Raw genomic sequence first — 16,521 nt, forward strand, 5'->3', positions numbered from 1 at the left:
TGGCTTCTACCCTGTTGCTTTACTGAGATTTCCCCCTGTAAAGTCACTAGTGACCTTCTAATCCTCAAATCCAGTGGACATCTCTCAGGCTGTATTTTATTTCACTTGCTTGATTATTCTTTCTTCTTCTTCTTCTTCTTTTTTTTTTTTTTTCTTCATCATGAGACAGAGTCTTGCTCTGTTGCCCAGGCTGGAGTACAGCGGCACAATCACGGCTTACTGCAATCTTGACCTCCCAGGCTCAGGTGATCCTTCGATCTCAGCCTCTCCAGTAGCTGGGACCACAGGCACATGCCACCATACCCAGCTAGTTTTTTTATTTTTAGCAGGGACAGGGTTTCACTGTGTTGCCCAGGCTGGTCCTGACCTCTTGAGCTCAAGTAATCTGTATGCCTCAGCCTCCCAAAGTGCTGAGATTACAGGTGTGAGCCACCACACCCAGCCCAATTATTCTTTCTTTATCATTTATTCTTTGTTTTTTGTTCCATTTCTAACATTTTTGCCCATTCCCTTCTTTGCATCTTCACCCCCCTTTGAGATGGAGTTTTGCTGTTGTTGCCCAGGCTGGAGTGCAATGGTGCGATCTCGGCTCACCGCAACCTCCATCTCCCAGGTTCAAGTGATTCTCCTGTTTCAGCCTCCTGAGTAGCTGGGATTACACGCACGCACCACCATGCCCAGCTAATTTTGTATTTTTAGTAGAGACAGGGTTTCTTCTTGTTGGTCAGGCTGGTCTCGAACTCCTGACCTCAGGTTATCCGCCTGCCTCAGCCTCCCAAAGTGCTGGGATTACAGGCATGAGCCACCACCCTGGCCTCCAAAAACATATTTTTTAAAGTTTTGAACCAGACTTATTGTCTAGGCTGCTAGGTCCCAACATCTGATTATAAACGATTTTTAAAAGGTATCTGAGATGCTTTTTGTTTTTTTGTTTTTTTTTTGAGACAAAGTTTTGCTCTTGTTATCCAGGCTGGAGTGCAGCAGTGCAATCTGCAATCTCAGCTCACTGAAATCACCTCCGCTTCCTGAGTACAAGTGATTCTCCAGCCTTGCCTCCTGAGTAGCTGGGATTACAGGCACACACCATCATGCCCAGCTAATTTTGTATTTTTAATAGAGACATGCTTTCACCATGTTGGCCCGGCTGGTGTTGAACTCCTGACCTCAGGTGATCCACCTGCCTCAGCCTCCCAAAATGCTGGGATTACAGGTGTGAGCCACTGCGCTCAGCTTGAGATGCTTTTAATAAAATTTTTAAATAAGGCTAAAATAATCTTTTATGTTTAAAAAAATCTCAAAATATGGTCTCAGAAACAAAAGAGTTCTTCATATTGTCTGCAACTGGAAAAGGTTAATAGAGAGAACCATTCGTATAGACATTTAATCCTAACAACTTTTTTCCTTTTTCACTGTAAGACTTCTCTGAGTTCAGTGGTTCCCAGAACCAGCCTTAATTACTAACTGACTAAAATCAACCTGTTTCCAGTATAGAAACCCCGATTACAGATTAATTCCAATTTAATAATTAATATTTCTAAGACTTTAAGTTTCTCACTTACAGGAACTTTCAAGAACTTAATTTGTAGCTTAGAAATAATTGATTCAATTATGTTTTTGATTTTGGGAAAGATAAACTACTGAGGGGTAAAAGCATAGGCCTTGGTCATTTGAGCTGAGCACCAGGAATCAATTCATTTTCTTACCAGCATTCTAGACATAGTTAACTGGGAGATACTAGACTCTGACATTGTGGAGCTCAGGAAGTCATACAATAAAAAACACTTATGTGGTTAACTCCAACAGCCGTTTCATAGCTTCAATTTTCTGTTCTACTAAATCTGAAGATATGTAGCAGGGAATGTTGAAGGATCTTCAGGAGTCATAAGCACCTTCATCTCCTGTAGTATAGCTTTTAGAATAAAAATAAAACTTAAAGCATACTTGCCACAGGTATATTGTTTCTTGTATACTGATCTACTTTCTTTGCATATATGAAGGACAGTAGAAGACCTCTTATATTCTTTTTCGAGATTTTTTTCTTTTTTAGTATATAAATATGTTATAAATTCTCACCAGTGGGTTAGACCAGAATAATAATTTTAGAACTATTTCTCAGAGCCCCTGCAAATTGATGACCAAGAGGAGAGGGTAAGGGCATAGTAACATTTTTCCTCCTTCTCCCACAATGCCTAAAACAGCTTGCTTTTATAATTTATTTTATTTGAACTCTACACAAAACTTGATGTGAACAAACAGTTTTCATGGCTAAAAAGGAGTTAGAAAATTACTAGGGCAGAGAATCAGGAATTTGCAAACTTATTTGAAATGTAATGACAAAGTGTTATAGAATGCATGTAATTTTAAATTACTAAAATACTTGAAATAGGAAAACTTTTTACATTCTCTGAACAGTGTCTTTTGTAGAGCAGAAGTTTTAAATTTTGATGAAGTCTAATTTATCAACTTTTAAAGCAATCATACTTTGTGTCATGTGTAAATAATTTTTTGCCTAACCCATGTTATGAAGATTTTCTTCTGTGTTCTTCTAAATATTGTTTTTACAGTTAGATTTATGCTCCATTTTAAGTTATTTTTTGCAAAAAGTATGCGGTTTAGGTTGAAGTTCACTTTTTTTCATGTGGATGTTCAGTTTTACCAAGACCTTTTTTTTTTTTTTTCTTTGAGACAGAGTCTCGCTCTGTTGCCCAGGCTGGAGTGCAGTGGCGCAGTCTTGGCTCACTGCAAGGTCCGCCTCCTGGGTTCACGCCATTCTCCTGCCTCAGCCTCCCGAGTAGCTGGAACTACAGGCGCCCACCACCACGCCCAGCTAATTTTTTGGTATTTTTAGTAGAGATGGGGTTTCACCTCGTTAGCCAGGATAGTCTTGATCTCCTGACCTTGTGATCTGCCAACCTCAGCCTCCCGAAGTGCTGGGATTGTAAAAGCGTGAGCCACCACGCCCAGCTACCAAGACCATTGTTTAAAACACTATCCTTTTACCATTGAAATGCCTGGGCCCTACAATTAATTATACTATGTGGCTCTCTATCTGGATTCTATTCTGTTCTATTGATCTGTGCCTGTCCCTTTACCGGTACTACACTGTCTTGGTTACTGTAACTTTGTAAGTATTGAAATCATGAAGAGTCAGCCCTCCAACTTTGTTTTTCTTTTTCAGAATTGTCTTCCCTCCTCTGATGTGGCATTCTCATATACATTTTACAATCACCATGTAATGTCTACAAAAAAATCCTGCTGGGATTTTTGTTGCAATTGTGTTAAATTTGTAGATTGATTTAGGAAGAAGTGATATCTTTACTAGGAATCTTCTAATCCATAAACACTAATCTGTTTTTTTTAGTCTTGTTTTCAGCCAGTCCCTCATATCTCTGGACTTGATTGAAGATTTTCTTGAATTAGCTAGTAGGGAGAAGACAGAAGATAAAGATAAACCCCTTATTTATAAAGGTGAGCTACAAATATTTCTGTGTCGTAATTTTTACTGATTTAAACATACCATACAAACATTTTAACAACAGAAGAAACAAAACTACCCAGAGTCTCACAACACTAACGTATCAACTTTTTTTTGCAATGTCTCTTTGTCCTTATCCATATGTATGTGTAGCGTTTTTCAAAATAAAATAGTATTGTTTATATTTGAGGTTTACAACATGGTGTTATGGGATACATATAGATAGTATAATGGTTACTGTTGTGAAGCAAATGAACATATCTATCATCTCTCATAGTTTTTTTGATGACAAGAGCAGCTAATATCAACTTACTTAAGAAAAATTCCTAATACAGTCGTCTTTGATGTTGAAATTGTAGGATAATTAAAATTTTTTGGTTTCTAAAGCAGTTTTATTGAGAGATAATTCACATCCTGTACAATTCACCCATTTAAAGTGTGGAACACAATGGTTTTAATATATTTATTCACAGAGATGTGCAAACATCACTAGAGTCAGTTTTTGAACATTTTAATCACTACCAAATAAAACTCTGTACCCTTTAACTAGTACTCCCCTACCTAACCCAAAACTCCCTCACATAAGCAACCACTAATCTCCTTTATGTTTCTAATAGATTGATATATTCTGGACCAGACGTATAAATGGAAACATGTAATATGTGGTCTTGATAGATATTAGGGTTGTTCTCACCTTTCAGCTGTTGTGAATAGTACTGTTGTGTACATTTGTTATACAAGTTTTCATTTATTTAAACAAATGGCAATACCAAACTTTTCTACACTGCCTGTACTATTTCAGTCCTACCAGCAATGTACAAGCATTTCAGTTTCTCCACATTCTTATCAACACTTGTTATTTTTCATTTTTGTTCTTATTATAACCATCCTAATGATTGTAAAGTGATATCTTATGATTTTAATTTTTCATTTCTCTAATGACTAATAATGTTGAACATCTTTTAATGTACTTGTTGGCTATTTCTTTAACTTCTTTGGAAAAAATGGATATACAGGTCCTTTGCCCATTTTTGAATTGGATTGCTTATCTTTTTGTTGTTGAAATGTAAGTGTTTTAAAACATATATTCTACATACTAGGCCCTTATATATATGATTTGCAAATATTTTCTGTCATTCTATGGGTTGTCTTTTGCTTTCATTAAAAAAAAAAAAGGTTCCTGTGATCTGTGTCACTTTCTTTTATTTATTTATTTTTAATTTTTTGTAGAGATGAGGTCTCCCTCTATTTGCCCAGAATGGTCTTAAACTCCTGGGCTCAAGCAGTCCTCCCTCGTTGGCCTCCTACAGTGCTGGGATTACGGGTGTGAGCCACCATACCTGGCCATCTGTTGATTTCTTGAGTGTGTCCTCTGATGCACAAAAATATTTTATTTTGTTGACCTCCAATTTATTTTTTCTTTTGTTGCTTGTGCTTTTAGTGTCATATCTAAGAAACCATTTTGAAATAAAAAGTTGTCAGGATTTAACCCCTGTGTTTGCTTAAAAGAGTTTTATAGTTTTAGTCCTTGCAGTTAGGTCTTTGATCCATTTTGAGTTAATTTTTATGCATGATATGAGGTAAAGGCTCAACTTCAATCTTTTGCTGTGGTTATCCATTTGTCCCAGGACTGTTTATTGAAAAAAATATTCTTTCTTTATTGAATGGCTTTTGTCACTCTTATTAAAAACTAATTGATGATGGAGATACATATTTGTTTCCTAACCCTCAATTCTATTCCGTTGATCTATATGTCAGTCCCTGTGCTAATACTGCACTATTTCATTACCATCCCTTTGAAAGTAATGTTGAAATTGGAAAGTGTGGCTATTCCAGATCTCTTGGAATTCCACATCAACCTTAGAATCCCCTATAAATTTCTACAAAGAAGTCAGCTTAGATGCTAATAGGGATTGTGTTGAATGTATGGTAATTTTAGGAAGTACTGCCATCTTAATAATATTATGTCTTATCCATGAACATGGGGTGTTTTGCTATTTATTTAGGTCTTTTATTTATTTCACCAATATTTTATATTTTGCAGAGTATACATTTTACACTTTTGTTAAATGTATTTGTATATATTTTATTTCTGAGGCTGAGTGAAATTTGTTCTTAGTGAATTCTTTAGGATTTTTGTATACAAGATCATGTCATCTGCAATTACAGATAATTTCCTTTCTAATCTGAATGCCTTTTATTTGTTCGCTTATCCAGTTGCCCTGGTTAAAACCTCAAGTACAATGTTGAGTTAAAGTGGCAAAAGCCGACATCCTTGTCTTGTCTCTAATCATAGTGTGAAGGAATCCAGTTTTTCAACATTTTGTATGATGTTAGTTTCATAGATACTGTTTATCAAGTTGAGGAAATAATCTTCTCTTTCTAGTTTGTTGAATGTGTTTATCATGAAAGAGTGTGACATACTATCTTGATTTCTCTGCAGCTATTGAGATGATCATGTCGTGTTCCCCCTCACCCCATTCTATTAACATAGTGTATTACTTTGATTTTCAGATGTTAAACCAACCTTGCATACCTGGGATAAATCCCACTTGTCATGGTGTATAATTCTTTTTATATGGTCCTGGATTCAGTTTGCTAGTGTTTTTTGTTGTTGGCAATGGAATGTTTTAATTGGCTTTTTTTGTACTGATTATGAAAGTATTATTATATCTTGCATATATAATATTGGCTGTATAATATTCCATCATATGGCTGTACATAACTTACTTAATCATTTGATTGCTTTTTCTAATTTTTCAACTTTTTTTTTTTGTTTTAGAGACAGGGTCTCACTCTGTCATCCAAGCTGAAGTGCAGTCAATCAGTCTTGGCTCACTGCAGCCTCTGCCTCCTGGGTTCAAGTGATTCTTGTACCTCAGCCTCCTGAGTAGCTGGGATTACAGGTGTGTGCCACCACGCCTGGCTAATTTTTGTAGTTTTTGTAGAGATGGGGTTTTTGCCGTGTTGGCCAGGTCTTGAACTCCTGGCCTCAAGTGATCCGCCCACCTTGGCCTCTTAAAGCACTGGAATTATAGGCGTGAGCTACCACATCTGGCCTAATTTTTTAACATTTAAAATTTTTGTACATAAATTTATATCTGCATTTTAAACTTTTTTGCTTAAGATAGATTCCTAAGAGGAGAAATCATTTACCAACAGGTATGATCTTTTTTAGGCCTTTTGAAACATTGTCAACTAACTTTCCAGAACAGTTGGATTAGTACTCCTAGTAGCAATCCTTGAATGATCACTACACCATTGCCATAATAACTAAAACCTTTCTTAATAGGTGAATAATGATATCTTGTATTTGTTTTAATTTGCATTTATTTTATAACCAGTAACATAGATTGTCTCTGCTAATCTCTTCTTGCTTTTACTGCGGACTGATGACTATGTTTCTGTCTGCCTGCAATGCTCTCTCCACCCACACTATCTTCACCTGATTAATTCCTATCCATTCTTAATCTTTCATGTCCAGTGACACTCCTCAGTACTGACTTTCCTCCTCCTGACTCCAATAATATGTCTGATTTTTTCCTTGTAATTTTTGTGGGTACATGGTAGGTGTTATGTATTCATGGGTTACATGAGATATTTTGATATATGCATGCAATGGATAATAATTACATCAGGGTAAATGGGATATCTGTCATTTCAAACTTTTATCCTTTGTAATACAGAAAATCCAATTATACTCTTTTAGTTATTTAAAAATATACAACTAAATTATTTTTGACAGTAGTCACCCTGTTATGCTAACAAATACTAATTCTTATTCATTCCAACTATATATTTGTACCTATTAACCATCCGTACTTCCACCCAAACCACCCACTACCCTTCCCAGCCTGTGGTAACCATCCTTCTACTCTATATCTCCATGAGTTCAATTATTTTTATTTTTAGATCCCACAAATAAATGACAACATGCAAAGTTTGTCTTTCTCTGCCTGGCTTATTTCACTTAATGACCTCCAGTTCATCCATGTTGTTGTAAATGACAGGATCTTTCTCTTTTATGGCTGTATACTACTCCATTGTATGTATCACATTTTCCTTATCCATTCATCTATTGATCTATTGATGGACCCTTAGGTTGTCTCCAAGTTTTGGCTGTTGTGAATAGTGCTACAATAAACATGAAAGTGCAGATATGTCTTTGATATACCGATTTCCATTATGTTGGAGGAGTGGGATTGCTGGATTCTTTTTTTTTTGGAGGGGGAGACAAGGCCTTGCTCTGTCACCTAGGCTGCAGTACAGTGGTGTGGTCTTGGCTCACTGCAACCTCCACCTCCTGAGTTCAAGGGATTCTCCCACCTCAGCCTCCCCAGTAGCTGGGACTACAGGCGTGCACTACCATGCCCAGCTAATTTTTGTATTTTTTGGTAGAGACAGGGTTTCACCATGTTGGCCAGGCTGGTCTCAAACTCCTGACCTCAGGTTATCTGCCTGCCTTGGCCTCCCAAAATGCTGGGATTACAGAAGTGAGCCACTGCGTCTGACCGGGATTGGTGGATTCTATGGTAGCTCTATTTTTAATTTTTTGAGGAACCTCTGAACTGTTCTCCATAGTGGTTTTACTAATTTATATTCCCACCAACAGTGTACAAGAGTTCCCGTTTCTCCAAGTCCTCTCTAGTATTTGTTACTCCCTGACTTTTGGATAAAGCCAAGTTAACTGGGGTGGGAAGATATCTCATTGTTTGATTTGCATTTTTCTGATGATAAATGATGTTGAGCACCTTTTCCTGTACCTGTTTGCCATCGGTGTGTCTTCTTTTGAGAAATGACTATTATTTTGTCGATTTTAAAATCAGATTATTAGATTTTTTTCCTGTAGAGTTATTTGAGTTCTTTATACCAGTTATTAATCGCTTGTCAGATGGGTAGTTTGCATATATTTTCTCCCATCCTGTGGGTTGTCTCTTCACTTTGTTGACTGTATCCTTTGTTGTGCAGAAGCTTTTTAACTTGATGAAATCACATTTGTCCGTTTTTGCTTTTGTTGCCTCTGCTTGTTGGCTATTACTCAAAAATTCTTTGCCTAGTCCAATGTCCTGGAGAGTTTCCCCAATGTTTTCTTGTAGTAGATTTACAGTTTGAGGTCTAAGGTCTTTAATCCATTTAGGTCTTTAGTCCATTTAGACTTGAGTTTTATATATGATGAGAGATAAGAGTCTAGTTTTGTTCTCCTGTGTATGCATATCCAATTTTTCCCAGCACCATTTGCTGAAGAGACTGTCTTTTCCCCAGGGTATACTCATGGCAACTTTGTCAAAAATGAGTTCACTGCAGATGTATGCATTTATCTCAGGGTTCTCTATTGTGTTGATGTATGTGTTTTTATGCCAGTACCATAGTGTTTTGGTTACTACAGTTCTGTAGTATAAAGTCAGGTAATGTGATTCTTCCAGTTTTGTTCTTTTGGCCTAGTATAGCTTTGGCTATTTTGGGTCTTTTATGCTTCCATATAAATTTTAGGGTTGGTTTTTGTATTTCTGTGAAGAATGTCACTGGTATTCTATATAGGTTGTATCGAATCTGTAGATTGCTTTGGGTAGTATGGACATTTTAATAATATTGATTGTAACAATCCCTGAACCTGGAATATCTCTCTATGATTTTGTGTCTTCAGTTTCTTTCAGTATTGTTTTATAGTTTTCACTGTAGAGATCTTTCACTTCTTTCGTTAATTCCTAAGTATTTTATTTATAGCTATCGTACATGGGATTACTTTCTTTGATGTCTTAAAATTTTTGTTTTAATTTGTAAGTTTCTTTATTTCTCTTTCAGGTTGTTTGCTGTTGGTATATAGAAATGCTATTGATTTGTGTGTGTTGGGTTTATATCCTACCACTTCACAGAATCTCTTTATCATTTCTAATAGTTTTCTGGTGGAGTTTTCAGATTTTTCCAAGTTAAGATCAGATCATCTGCAAACAAGGATAATTTGATTTTTTTCTTTCCAATGTTGATACCCCTTATTTCTTGTTCTTGTCTAATTACTCTACCTAGGACTTCCACTACTGTGTTTAATAACAGTGATGGAAGTGGGGCATCCTTGTCATGTTCTTGAACTTAGAGGAAAGCCTTTTAATTTTTCTTTCTTTAGTATGATACTAGCTATGGGTCTGTCATAGATGGTTTTTATTATTTTGAGGTATGTTCCTTATGTACTTAGTGTTTTTAGTGTTTTTTCACAAAGGGATGTTGAATTTTGTCAAATACTTTTTTACCATGAATTGAAATGATCATATGGTTTTGTTTTTTGTTGTCTTTGTTTGTTTCTTTTTTGAGACAGAGTCTCACTTTGTTGCCCAGGCTGGAGTGCAATGGTATGATCTTGGCTCACTGCAATCTCTGCCTTCCAGGTTCAAGTGATTCTCCTGCCTCAGCCTCCCGAGTAGCTGGGATTACAGGTGTGTGCCACTGAGCCCAGCTAATTTTTGCATTTTTAGTAGAGACAAGGTTTCACCATGTTGGCCAGACTGGTCTTGAACTCCTGACCTCGAGTGATCCACCTGCCTCGGCCTCCCAGAGTGCTGGGATTATAGACGTGAGCCACCACGCCCAGCCGATCATATGGTTTTTGTCTTTCATTCTGTTGATATGATGTATCACATCAATTTGTATATGTTGAACCATTCTTGCATCCCTGGGATAAGCCCCAGTTGGTCATGATAGATGATCATTTCATTATTGAATTCAGTTTGCTACTGTTTTGTTCAGGATTTTTACATCAGTATTCACCAGTGATACTGGCTTATAGTTTAAATTTTTTTTATGTGTGTTTATCTGGTTTTGTTATCAGGGTAATACTGGCTTTGTAAAATGAGTTTGGAAGTATTCTGTTCTCTACTTTTCAGAATATTTTGAGTAGGATTGGTCTTATTTCTTATTTAAATGTTTGATAGAATTCAGCAGTGAAGCTGTCGGGTCCTGGGATTTTCTTTGCTGGGTGACTTTTTATTATGGCTTCAATCTCATTACTTTTTATTGGTCTGTTCAAGTTTTGGATTTCTTCACGGTTCAGTCTTGGTAGGTTGTATATGTCTAGCAATTTACCCATTTCTTCTAGGTTTTCCAATTTATTGGCATATAGTTGCTGATAATAGTAACTAATGATTCTTTGAATTTCTGCGATAACAGTTGTAATGTCTTTATTTTCATCTCTGATTTTACTTATTTGGATCTTCTCTTTTGCTTAGTCTGTCTAAAAGTTTGTCAATTTCGTTTATTTTTTTCAAAAAGCCAGTTTTTTGTTTCATTGATCTTTTGTATTGTTTTCTTTATTTCAAGTTTATTTATTCCTGCTCTGATCTTTATTTTTCTTCTACTAATTCTGGGCTTGGTTTGTTCTTGCTTTTCTAATTCTTCTCTTCTCTTTTTTTCTTTTTTTTTTGAGATAAGGTCTCGCTTTGTCGCCCAGGCTGGAATATAGTGGCACAATCTTGGCTCACTGCAACCTCCGCCTCTCAGGTTCAAACGATTCTTCTGCCTCAGCCTCCCAAGTAGCTGGGATTACAGGTGCCCACACCACACCCAGCTAATTTTTGAATTTTTAGTAGAGACGAAGTTTCACCATGTTGGCCTGGTTGATCTCAAACTCCTGACCTCAGGTGATCCACCTGCCTCGGCCTCCCAAAGTACTGTCATTACAGGCATGAGTCACTGCGACCGGCCTCTAATTCTTTAAGATGCCTTGTTAACATTGTTTATTTTCAGTTTTTCTACTTTTTTGATACAGGCATTTATAGCTATAAGCTTTCCTCTTAGTACTGCTTTTCCTGTGTCTTATATTTTTTGGTATGTTCTGTTTCCATTATCATTTTTTAAAGAAAATTTTCAATTTCCTTCTTAATTCCTTCATTGGCCCACTGGTCATTCAGGAATGTGTTGTTTAAATTCTATGTATTTCTATAGTTTCTGAAATACCTCGTTATTAATTTCTCCTTTTATTCCACTGTGGTAAGAGAAGATACTTGATATTATTTCAGGTTGTTTTTGATGTTTTAAGACTTGTTTTGTGACCTAACATATGGATGATCCACATGCTGAGGAGAAAGAATGTGTATTCTGTAGCTGTTGGATGAAATGTTCTATAAATATGTATTAGGTCCATTTGGTCTATAGTGTAGATGAAGTTCGATGTTTCTTAGTTGATTTTCTATGTGTAGTGTTGAAGTCTCCAGCTAGTATTGTATTGAGGTCTAACTCTCTCTTTAGCTCTAACAATATTTGCTTCATATATGTGGGTGCTCCAGTGTTGAGTGCATATATATTTTAAATTGTTATATCCTCTTGTGGAATTGAACTGTATCATTATGTAGTATCCGTCTTTGTCTCTTCTTACAGTTTTTGTCTTGAAATCTATTTTGTCCTATATAAGTATAGCTGTTCCTGCTCTTTTTTAGTTTCCATTGTCATGGAATATCTTTTCTTATCCCTTTATTTTCAGTCTATGTGTATCTTTATAGGTGAAGTGTGTTCTTGTAGGCATCAGATCATTGGGTATTTTTTAAAATCCATTGAGCCACTCTGTCTTTTGATTGGAGAGTTTAGTCCATTTATACTAAATGTTATTATTGATTAGTAGGGACCTACTCCTGCCATTTTGTTATTTGTTTCCTGGTTGTTTTTTGGGCTTGTCTTCTTTCCTTCCTTCTTGTCTTCCTTTTAATGAAGGTGATTTTCTCTAGTGGTATGGTTTAGTTTCTTCCTTTTTGTTTGTTTGTTTATCCATTATATGTTTTTTGGTTTGTGGCTCCCATGAGGCTTGGAAATTCTTAAATTCTCATTATTTTAAGCTGATAACAACTTTACACTATTTTTATAAACAGAGAAAGAAACAGGCAAAAAGAAAACTAATAAAAATTCTACACCTTATCTTTGTTCCCCCACTTTTTAGCTTTTTGTTGTTTCTGTTTATATCTTACTGTACTATGTTGTGATATGTTGTTGAAGTTATTATTTTTGTTGCTTCAACATTTAGTCTTTCTACTTAAAATAAGAGTAATTTATACATCACAGTTACACTGTTATAATATTCTGTATTTTTCTGTATACTTAACTGTTTTTAGTGAGTTTTGTACCTTTAGAGGATTTCTTATTGCTCATTCATGTCCTTTTCTTTCTGATTAATTACTTCCTTTAGCCTTTATTGTGGGACAGGTTTGGTGTTGATGAAATCCCTTAGCTTTTGTTTGTCTGGGAAGTTTTTATTTTTCTTTCATGTTTGAAGGATATTTTATCCATTTATATTATTCTAGGGTAAAAGTATTTTCCTCGAACACTTTAAATATTTCATGCCTCTCTTCTCCTGGCCTGAAGGATTTCCATTGAAAAGTCTGCTGCCAGACATATTGGAGATCCATTGTACGTTACTTGTTTCTTTTCTCTTGCTGCTTTCAGGATCCTTTCTTTATCCTTGACGTTTGGGAGTTTATTAAGTGCCTTGAAGTAATCTTTTTGGGTTAGATCTGCTTAATATTCTATAACCTTCTTCTACTTGAATATTAGTATCTTTCTCTAGATTTAGGATGTTCTCTGTTGTGATCCCTTTGAATAAACTTTCTATGCCAGTCTTTCTCTCTACCTCCTGTTTAAGGCTGATATCTCTTAGATTTGCTTTTTTTATAGCGATTTTCTAGGCCTTGTAGGCATGCTTTATTCTTTTTTATTCTTCTCTCTTTTGTCTCCTGTGACTGTGTATTTTCAAGTAGCTTATCTTCAGGCTCACTAATTCTTTCTTTTGCTTTATCAGTTTTGCTATTAAGAGACTCTTATGTATTCTTTAGTATGTCAATTGCATTTTTTTGACTCCAGAATGTCTGCTTTATTCATTTTAATTATTTCAACCTCTTCATTACATTTATCTGATTGGAGTCTGAATTCCTCCTGTGTTATCTTGAATTTCATTGTTTCCTCAAATCAGCTATTTTGTGTTCTCTGTCTGGAAGGTCACATATCTCTGTCTTTCCTGGATTTTCCCCCATTCCCTGTTTAGTTCATTTGATGAGGCCATATTTCTCTAAATGGTCTTAATGCTTATGGATTTTCGTTGGTGTCTGGGCATTGAAGAGTTAGGTATTTATTGTAGTGTTTGCAGTCTGGGCTTGTTTGTACTTGTCATTCTTGGGAAGACTTTCCAGGTATTTGGAGGGACTTGGGTGTTATGATCTAACTTTTTGATCACTGCAGCTGTATCCACATTAGGGGTCACCCTAAGGGCAGTAACGCTGTAGTTCTTGCAGCCTTGTAGAGGTACCATTTTGATGGTCTTGGGTAAGATCCAAAAGAATTGTCTGGATTACCAGATGGAGACTCTTGTTCCCTTCCTTTACTTTCTCCCAAACAAATGGAGTCTCTCTGTGCTGAGTTGCCTGGAGCTGAGGATGGGGGGGTGGGTGACAAGCACCCCTGTGGCTACCACTGCTGGTATAGCACTTGGTCAGATCTTAAGCCAGCAGAGCAGTGGGTCTTGCCCAAGGCCCACTGTAACCACTACCTGGTTACTGCCTATGTTTGTTCAAGGCCCAAGGGCTGTACATTCAGCAGGTGGTGAAGCCTGCCAGTATTGGGTCTTTCCCTTCATGTTGACAAATTCTGTCAGTCCCTGGGCAGGTATAGAGATGCTGTCTGAGAGCCAGAAATGTTAGAAATATACTTGGTGCTTTATTCTACTATGGCTAAACTGGCATGGAAGTAATAAAACAAAGTCCTTCCTACTCTTTTCTTTCTTTTCCTCAGGCAGAGGAGCCTCTCTTCGTGGCCACTACCAGGACAGGCCCACAGAGTACTGCCAGTGTACCACCAGTGTTCACTTAAGGCCTAAGGGCTGTTTAGTCAGCTTTTGGTGAATGCTGTCAGGCCAGAGACTCACCCTTCAGGGTAGTGGGCTCCACTCTACCCCAGGCTCAGTCCACAAATACCATTCAAGCGCTAAGGCCTGGAATTGGGGATCCCAAGAGCCCGTTTGTTGCTTTTACCCATTGTGGCCAACATGGTACCTACACTGCTAGATAAAGTCCCCTTTACTCTTCCCTCTCCTTTTCTCAAGCAGGAAGAGTCTCTCTTTGTAGCCACCACAACTTTTAATATGCTGGGTCTCACCATAACCTAACACATTTCAGTCTAATCCATGGCCCACAATGTGTACTACCTGGTTATTGCTGCTGATTATTCAGGCTCTTTGGTCAGCAGGTGATGAATCCTGCCATGACTAGGTCCCTTGATTCAAGGCAATGGGTTGCCTTCTGGCCCAGGGAGCTAGGGCCTGAAATGGGGGCCTCACGATTCTGCGTAGGGCCCTGTCCTACTGTGACTGAGCTGGTATCCAAGTTGCAAAACAAAGTGCTTTTTCTCTTCCCTCTTCTCTCCTCAAGTAGAAAGCAGAGGTCTCTTTTGAAGTTCTAAGCTGCACTGCCTGGAATTGGAGGAGTGAGGAGTGGTAGCATAAGTACTCTCTTAGCCGCCCCAATGGTATCTCACTAGGTCGAGTGCCCCCATTTTACTGGCTCCAAGTCCTTTACAGCACTAGGACTTGCCCAGAAGTTGCAGTCCTTGTGGCCTAGATAGCCTTTCAGTTTTATTTAGGACCCCAGTGCACTTTTGCCCACTGTGGCGTGACTTACCGAAACTCAAGTTCTAATCACTGTGATGGATGATTCCCTTCTGGTTTGGGCAGGTTTATATGCTCCCTTCATGGGTGTAGGCTGAGTTCCAATTCAGAGTCCTCTGATCACTGTACCCAAGTGCACTGATTCTCTCCCCATGCTACATGGCCACTCTGGGGGTTGAGGTAGCAGTTGCATTGGCAATTCAAGATTGTTTTTCCCCCTTATGTGCCTCTTTCAGTGATACGAAGTTGAGATCAGGTACTATAATTGCTCACTTGATTTTTATTTCTTATGACAGTGCTTTTTTGTTAGGTAGTCATAACATTTGCCATATCTGCTGGGAGGTTGATCAGTAGAAGCTTCTGTTCAGCCATCTTATTCTACCTCCTTCCCCAGTACTGCCCTGATTGAGTGAGTTGGTGTGTGTTCGTGTTTCTGTTTTTGGAATTGTTTGTAAAGCATCGAGCTTAATTATTCTTTAAATGTTTGTTAGAATTCAGCGTTGAAGCCATCTTGGCCTGGGCTCTTTTTGTAGGTAGTTTTTTCTTTTTAGTAGTATGGTAAATATATATATAACATAAAATTTACCATTACGACAGAGTAAAAAGGCAACCTACCATATGGGAAAAATATTTGCAAATCATATATCTGGTAAGGGGTTGTATCAAAAATACAACACAACAATAAAAGTAACCTGATTTAAATATGGACAAAAGAGTTGATAGACATTTCTTTAAAAATGATACACAAATGGCCAAGAAGCACATGAAAAGATGCCTAGCGTCACTAATCCTTAGGGAAATGCAAATGAAAACTGTAATGAGATACCACCACACACCCATTAGGATGGGCTACTATGAAAAAACAATAATGAGAGTTGGTGAGAATATGGAGACATTGGAACCCTTGTGTACTATTGGTTAGAATGTAAAATGGTATAGCTGCTGTGGAAAACAGTGTGGTGTTCCTCAAAAAATTAAAAATAGTATTACCATGAGATCCAGAAGTACCACTTCTGGGTATATACCCAAAAGAATAGAGTTCAGGGTGTTAGAGAAGTATTTGTATTTGTATACCCACATTATAGCAACATTATTCATAATGACCAAATTATAGAAGAAAGTCAAGTGTCCATCGACAGATAAGTGGATAAACAAAATGCGGCATATACATACAGTGAAACATAATTTAGCCTTAATAAGGAAGGAAACTTTTGACACATGGTGGAACATGTTTGAATCTTGAAGACAATATGCTAAGTGATCTAAGACAATATGCTAAGTGATCTAAGCCAGTCTGAAAAGGACAAATATTACATGATTCCTATTATGAGGTTCCTAGAGTAGTGAAATTTGTAGAGACATAAAATAGAATGGTGTGTGCCAGGGTCTGTAGGTAAGGGGAAATAGGGAGTGTGAG

The 16,521-nt window shown here is 37.2% G+C and overlaps 1 protein-coding gene across 4 annotated transcripts in view; it reads left to right on the forward strand.

The window, feature by feature from the left end:
* Positions 1 to 16,521, forward strand: part of ATRX (alpha thalassemia/mental retardation syndrome X-linked) — a 295,353-nt gene that overhangs the window by 207,291 nt on the left and 71,541 nt on the right. For all 4 annotated transcript variants that reach the window (XM_011947439.1, XM_011947441.1, XM_011947440.1 and 1 more), the window contains one exon: positions 3,362 to 3,468. In XM_011947439.1, coding sequence (XP_011802829.1) covers positions 3,362 to 3,468 — 107 coding nt within the window. The remainder of the gene's footprint in view (positions 1 to 3,361; positions 3,469 to 16,521) is intronic.

This window comes from Colobus angolensis, unplaced genomic scaffold (genome assembly GCF_000951035.1).
Source record: "Colobus angolensis palliatus isolate OR3802 unplaced genomic scaffold, Cang.pa_1.0 Scaffold265, whole genome shotgun sequence".
Classification (NCBI taxonomy): domain Eukaryota; kingdom Metazoa; phylum Chordata; class Mammalia; order Primates; family Cercopithecidae; genus Colobus; species Colobus angolensis.